Source organism: Sciurus vulgaris, assembly GCF_902686455.1.
Source record: "Sciurus vulgaris genome assembly, chromosome: 6".
NCBI lineage: Eukaryota > Metazoa > Chordata > Mammalia > Rodentia > Sciuridae > Sciurus > Sciurus vulgaris.
This window is the reverse complement of record NC_136466.1, coordinates 164941561-164948529: the sequence shown is the minus strand read 5'-3', so window position 1 is coordinate 164948529 and position 6969 is coordinate 164941561. Positions and strand designations below refer to the sequence as shown.

At 45.3% G+C, this 6969-nt stretch overlaps 1 protein-coding gene across 1 annotated transcript; it reads left to right on the top strand.

Moving 5' to 3' along the window:
- The first annotated feature begins 4589 nt into the window (after positions 1-4589).
- Positions 4590-6695, top strand: LOC306664819 (ornithine aminotransferase, mitochondrial-like). The gene is given in 2 exon segments (XM_079145921.1): positions 4590-5906; positions 5909-6695. Coding segments are annotated over 2 exon segments (1308 nt in total). The 5' UTR covers positions 4590-4756; the 3' UTR covers positions 6067-6695.
- Positions 6696-6969: the final 274 nt, after the last annotated feature.

Sequence of the window (6969 nt, the reverse complement as noted above, 5' to 3'; positions counted from 1 at the left end):
TAGATTAAAAGACACTATTGCACGGTTGCACTCAGGGATGCGTCCAGCTTTTGTGCATGCAGTGCATGGAGCCCTGAGTTCAGATCTGAAGCTTTGGGGCAAGTTCTGTAAGTATGTCGGTTAGGTGAGGAAGGAGGAGCATATAGCGATCTAAGGAGAATAATTTACCCACAAGCCCAGCAAGTGCTGCCGGGTCTGAGCTCCCCTCCCCGAGTACTGAGAGCTTCTCCCTGCTCACATCTGGGCTGGTTAGGTCCCTGTCCCTGACACCGTCGCAGCGACGACCGTCTTCCCAGCCTCTGTGCCTCCTTTTCTTTCCTTTCCAGGTTTATGCTCTGTGTCACTCTCCTGGGCCTGCTCCGAATCGGTAAGTCTCTCTCCCCTCTGGAATGTCATGTGTGAGGGTGGAAACGGACTCTGGTTTGTCATCTGCTCTTCCCATAGTTCCTAGAACAGAGCCCGGCATATAGTAAGCACTCAATGAATGTAGTGTAAATAAAATCTTGAGTTCACAAACTGTATGACTACCTATGCACAGTGTTCTGCTTTGTTTCCAGAGGCTGCCCTACAGACATACCATGTTATATTAAACAAGTCTGGGAGAGTTCCAGAAAACAATGATCTGAGTCCTGTGACACGTTATCATTGCAGGAACAGCCAGGCTGGACCAGGTAGATGGATGAACCGGCGGGTGAACCACCCTGGGACTTGAATTTATTTCTCTGGATCTGGAGAAGCACTTCTCTGAGAGTGGGACTTCCCAAAGTCCCTCTTCCTACCCTGAGACAGGGGAGACACCGTCCATGAGCATTTCCTCCCTCCCTGAGGACCGCCTCCAGAGGAGAGGAGATCAGGCCAAGCAAGAGTCAGCGGTCATTCTGCACAGGGCTCCCCAGACTCCTTCCAAGGGCATTTTTGTAAATGATTCGAAGGTGATGGAAAGTGACACTACGCCACAGCCTTTCATTTCCTGACAAAATCGTAAAAACAAACGCAATCAGCAGGGTGCTCCCGGAGACCACTCCCTGCTTGGATGGCCTGTCAACCGCAGAGCGACTGGGGGCATGGAGGATGTAGCAAAGTCCAAGACACCAGCTATGTTTTCAGCGGAGTAACAGTCCAGAGCGGGTCCTCGGTAAATGTCCACCAGACTTGGGGATTCCTCCCTGGGTGGCCCACAAGGCAATAAACTCCCTGAGAAGTCTCCTGCCCTCACCCTCCAGAGATCTCACTTTACAGTCAAAAGAGACCCTGGACGAGGACTTTGCTCAGGTGGCACTGAGTGAAGGGTGTGAAACTGGTTATCTGCACAGGCCCGGGACCACAGAGTGAACCAGTGTTCAACACAAGCCGCTTCGTTAAAATGGCCACTATGGCCACCTGGAAACTGCTAGCCCTGGACAGTCAGATGGCCATGTGACCTTTTCTGTGAGTTCTAAATCATGTTGAAGGGTAAACAGGAAAGCCAGCATCCACCACATTTCCAACTATAAAAAAGCAGAATCCTCATCATGTTATCAGGATGCTTGACCTAAATCTCATGTCCAAATCTTGGCAACTTGCATGTTCAGATCAGACCCCGTTGCACCCTCTTGCACCTCCTCCCTCCACAACTCCCCAGCCCCCCACACACAAACACACACGTTCACACACACGTTCACACACACACACACACACACACACAAAATCGACAGTCTACAAAGCCTCCACTGAAGACAGCCTCTTTAATAATGCAGTGTGGAGCAGAGGGCTAGAAAATTGTTATCTTGTTATTTTTGCCAGAACCCAAGTGACAGGAGAAAATATTTTCCAGCCTTCACATCCTTGAGATGCTAACGCTTGATTTGCAATTAGCTTGGTGCTGAATACAAGCATGCAATGAAACAGCATTGCAGCAAGACTCAGGCAGCCCCTGTGCAAAACCATAAATAGTGCACTTACTGAAGATGATTTGAATGCAAAACAAAAGGCACCTTGGAAGTAACTGTCCAGCTAATGAAACTGCATTCCTGAGTGGCTGGACCTGACTTTAACTAGGTGATGTGAAACATGTGCACGTGGTGCCTGAAAGGTTTAGAATGTACTCTTTTCTCTGGAATAGTTGGGTTTGTACTGCTAATTAATACAAGTTACCAATTAAGAGAGAGAGAGTGTGTGTGTGTGTGTGTTTGTAAGCAAAGATCTATACCCAAACAGCATTCTCTAGAAAGGAATACCATTAAGTTTTAGCATGCAGCAGGTAGAAGTTGGATGTAAGCGCTTGAATTGAGGGGTTACTTTCGGGATTAGGAGGGACATGTGATTCTGCGATGATCACTTACTTCCTTTCCACAAGTACCAGCCCCCGAGTGCAGTTATCTAATGGAGGTCTATGGAGAATAATTTGGAAACTAGGAGGCCTCAGGGACCTCAGTATACAAACATTAAGACATAAAAACAAACAGTAAATGCAAAAAAAGAAATTAAATTACCTTTAAGAGTGTTATGAAGCCATCCAGGAATGCTAAGGAAACCCACACACGCCTGCCTACTGGTGAGTGTCTGCTCATTGAATCTGAATTCCAAACCAGGATGATGGGCACTCTCTCCAAATCCCTGGACACATAGGGATGAGTGTTCAATGCAGAATCAATGTGTGGTTTCCACAAGAGGGGAAGAAAACTTCAGGAAACACAACAGCTAACAAACTAAGAAATGACAGCTTAGATTTGAATTTGGAGAGCACCTTGTAAATTGTTTGCACAGATGTGACATTATTTACGTGATAATTTCATGCTTCTCAGCACGCAAAGGAAAATAAAACACATTAGATGCTATAATGGGATCATTAATTCTATAAATGGATCAAAGGTTGTTTCTAGAACATTTGTTGCTTCATTATTGTTGTGCAATTGAAAATCTCAGTTCATCGCCTCCTGGGAAAGACAGGTCAGAAAGACAAAGAGTTTCCTAGATTTTCTAGAGGAAGAATGATGTTTACTAATGTCAAAAATTTGAGGTGCTTGGGTTCATTTATCCAGAATGATCCCTCAGTCAAAGAATTGGACTGTGTTTTAGGATGAAACACTTTCCACTCCTGTAAGAACAGACTGGAGCTCTGTCTGTAATACTTACCTTGGAAACAACAAAGAAATAAGTATGTATCAACCGAAAAGCACTGAGCCACTTTAACTTGATATCGCTACTGTTTTCTCAACCTCAGCTGAATCCACTCCATTCAAGTGTCAATGCTATGGAAGCAAGAAAAAGAAAAAAAAAGATAGATTGCACTGTGGCATGCTCCATTTCAGAAACACAGGAGGAATTCTCTGCCCCTCCACTCACATTTCATCACTGGCTTGCAATTTCTGCAGAGTCCTCTCCAAATCAGGAAAGGTGGGGAGGCCGTGGGATACATTCCCATTCAAGAGATTCAGGACTCACCCTTCACCTGAAAAATACTCTGTGTTGTCAATCTGTAAATAGAATTATAGCTCCGCCAGCAAGAAGCCCTGATACAAAGTGCCTGCTGAACTAAAATTAAACGCCAGTGAAAAATCCTGTCTGCACATCAGCCTCCACTCGCAGGGCCTTCTGCGGGGTTCCCATTTGTCTCTGTTTAGAGCCGTGCAGCACACTGCCTTCCACGCAAGCACACCCCCGCCTGGTCGTGAGTGGGGGTGCAGGGTCCTTATCGCTCACGGAGCTACATGCGGGAAAGAAATTACCTATTGATTTTCCTTTCTGTGGGTTGGTGTCTTTGGCTGGTTTCTTGAACCAGGTCAGGAATGCCCACCGTCCAGCTCTGCGGACTTAGCGCGCCACGCGTCCTTGCTCCCGTGTCAGTCTTAGCTGCTGCTGCCATGTCACCTGCTCCTAACTCTTTGATAAGAAAAACGAAAAGAGTATGCACTTTGGAAGTTGAAAGAATGAACAAAAAAATATCTTTCCATCTGAGCAGGTGAAACAGCATAGTTTGAACTTTGTTTTTCTCCTTTGTTCTAATAAAGGTCTGGTGGGGATGGTGTCTTGGTCTGTTTGGTGTTTCTATAACAGGATCCCTGACGCGGGGTAATTTTTATACAGAGAAATTTACTTTTCCTAGTTCTGGAGGCTGGGAGGTTCCACATCAAAGATCCAGCATCTGGCACGAGCCTTCTCGTCATCATCCCATGGCCGAAGGGCCAGAGAGCAAGATACCAAATTGCTTTTGTAATTGGAAGTCCATATGCAACAGAATGAAACTAAACCCATATCTCTCACCGTGCACCAAACTAAACTCAAAATGGATTAAGGGCCTCGGAATCAGACCAGAGACCCTGCAGATTATAGAAGAAAAAGTAGGTCCAGATCTTCAACATGTCGGCTTAGGACCAGACTTCCTCAACAGGACTCCCATAGCACAAGAAATAAAAGCAAGAATCAATAACTGGGATAGATTCAAACTAAAAAGCTTTCTCTCAGCAAAGGAAACTATCAGCAATGTGAAGAAAGAGCCTACAGAGTGGGAGAAAATCTTTGCCAATCATACTTCAGATAGAGTGCTAATATCCCGAATCTATAAAGAACTCAAAAAACTCTACACCAACAATACAAATAATCCGGCTGCGTTTGACCTGCCCCGCTGCCGCGTGTCCCACACTGGCCTCTCAGGCGCCGTCAGGAGCTATTGGACCCTCTGAAAACCATCTTTGCATCTCAGATTGAAAATCTGTATTCCAGTCTGAACCGTGGGAAGAAAGAATTGTTGGTCTGTGGTTTTCCTGCTTGGAGGACAATGTTTTCCAAACTAGCACATCTGCAGACTGCTGCAGTGCTTTGCCGTGGAGTTCATTCTTCAGTGGCTTCTGCCACATCTGTTGCAACTAAAAAGACAGTCCAGGGACCTCCATCCTCGGATTACATTTTTGAACGAGAATCTAAATATGGTGCACACAATTACCACCCTTTACCTGTGGCCCTGGAGAAAGGAAAAGGTATCTACCTATGGGATGTAGAAGGCAGAAAATATTTTGACTTCCTGAGTGCTTATAGTGCTGTTAACCAAGGGCACTGTCACCCCAAGATTGTGAATGCTCTCAAGAGTCAGGCGGACAAGCTGACGCTAACATCGCGGGCTTTCTATAATAACGTGCTTGGTGAATACGAGGAGTATATTACCAAACTGTTCAATTACCATAAAGTTCTTCCCATGAATACAGGAATGGAGGCTGGGGAGACTGCCTGCAAACTTGCGCGCCGGTGGGGCTACTCTGTGAAGGGCATTCAGAAATATAAGGCCAAGATTGTGTTTGCAGCTGGAAATTTTGGGGGTAGAACGTTATCTGCTATCTCCACTTCCACAGACCCAACCAGTTATGATGGGTTTGGACCCTTTATGCCAGGTTTTGAAGTCATCCCATACAATGATCTTCCTGCACTCGAGCGTGCTCTTCAGGATCCCAGCGTTGCCGCCTTCATGGTAGAACCCATTCAGGGTGAAGCCGGCGTTGTTGTTCCAGATCCAGGTTACCTAGTGGGAGTGAGAGAACTCTGCACCAGGCACCAGGTCCTGTTTATTGCCGACGAGATTCAGACAGGGTTGGCCAGGACTGGCAGGTGGCTGGCTGTTGATCATGAAGGTGTCAGACCTGACCTGGTTCTCCTTGGAAAGGCCCTTTCTGGCGGCTTATACCCTGTGTCGGCGGTGTTGTGTGATGATGAAATCATGCTGACCATCAAACCCGGGGAGCACGGCTCTACGTACGGTGGCAATCCACTAGGCTGCCGCGTGGCCATTGCAGCCCTTGAGGTTTTGGAGGAAGAAAACCTCGCTGCAAATGCAGATAAGATGGGTACTATCTTGAGGAACGAACTCACGGAGCTGCCCTCTGACATAGTAACTGCCGTGAGAGGAAAAGGGTTGTTAAATGCTATTGTTATTAGAGAGACGATGCTTGGAAGGTGTGTCTGCGGCGTCGAGATAATGGGCTTCTGGCTAAACCCACCCATGGCGACATCATCAGGTTTGCTCCTCCGCTGGTGATCAAGGAGGGTGAGATCCAGGAGGCGGTGGAGATCATCAACAAGACCATCCTGTCTTTCTGAGGGTGGACCTGCTCAGTGGCTCCTGGGGGCCGCCTGGAGATGGGGTCCCGAGAAAGCCCTGCTCTGAATGCCGGCACATTCACTCCCACGTGTCTTCAAAGACTTTTTTGGGACATATATTTTTTCAGTTGATACATAATAGAGTGACATTTATGAACCTGCAGGTGGCTGTGTGGTACAACTAAAAGAATGAGTGGCATCTACATGTGGTCAGTGTTCTGAGGTGTGTGTGCTTTCTAAGGTGAATTGCATCTACCTGTGTAGAGACAGCCTTCAAATCAAGTCCTTCAGAATAATTTATATACGTTTTTATAATTTCCTTGCCTGGGATAAATGTTTTGTATTTGAAAAAGTTATCTCTGAGATAGTACATGAAAGACATGCTTGACTTTATAATACTGAATCACTGCAATCATTGAGCATTAGGATGATTAATGGGTAAATGTATGTAAAATGCTAGTTTGAAGTAAACTTTATATTGGCCAGCACCAGAGTATTCTATGGATGTCATCATTTCTAATTAAGAATTCATTCCTAAATTATGTTTTAAGTCCTTGATTATAATTTGTAAAAATATTGTTTATTTTCAACATTTCTTTAAATTTAAAATAAAGCTTTTATTTACAATGTCAAAAAAAAAAAAAGAATACAAATAATCCAATCAACAAATGGGCTAAGAAAATGAACAGACGCTTCACTGAAGAAGATCTACAAGCAATCAACAAACATAAAAAAATGTTCACCATTTCTAGTAATAAGAGAAATGCAAATCAAAACCACCCTAAGATTCCATCTCACCCCAATTAGAATGGTGATTATCAAGAATACGAGCAACAACAGGTGTTGGTAAGGATGTGAGGAGAAAGGTACACTCATACATTGCTGGTGGGGCTGCAAATTAGT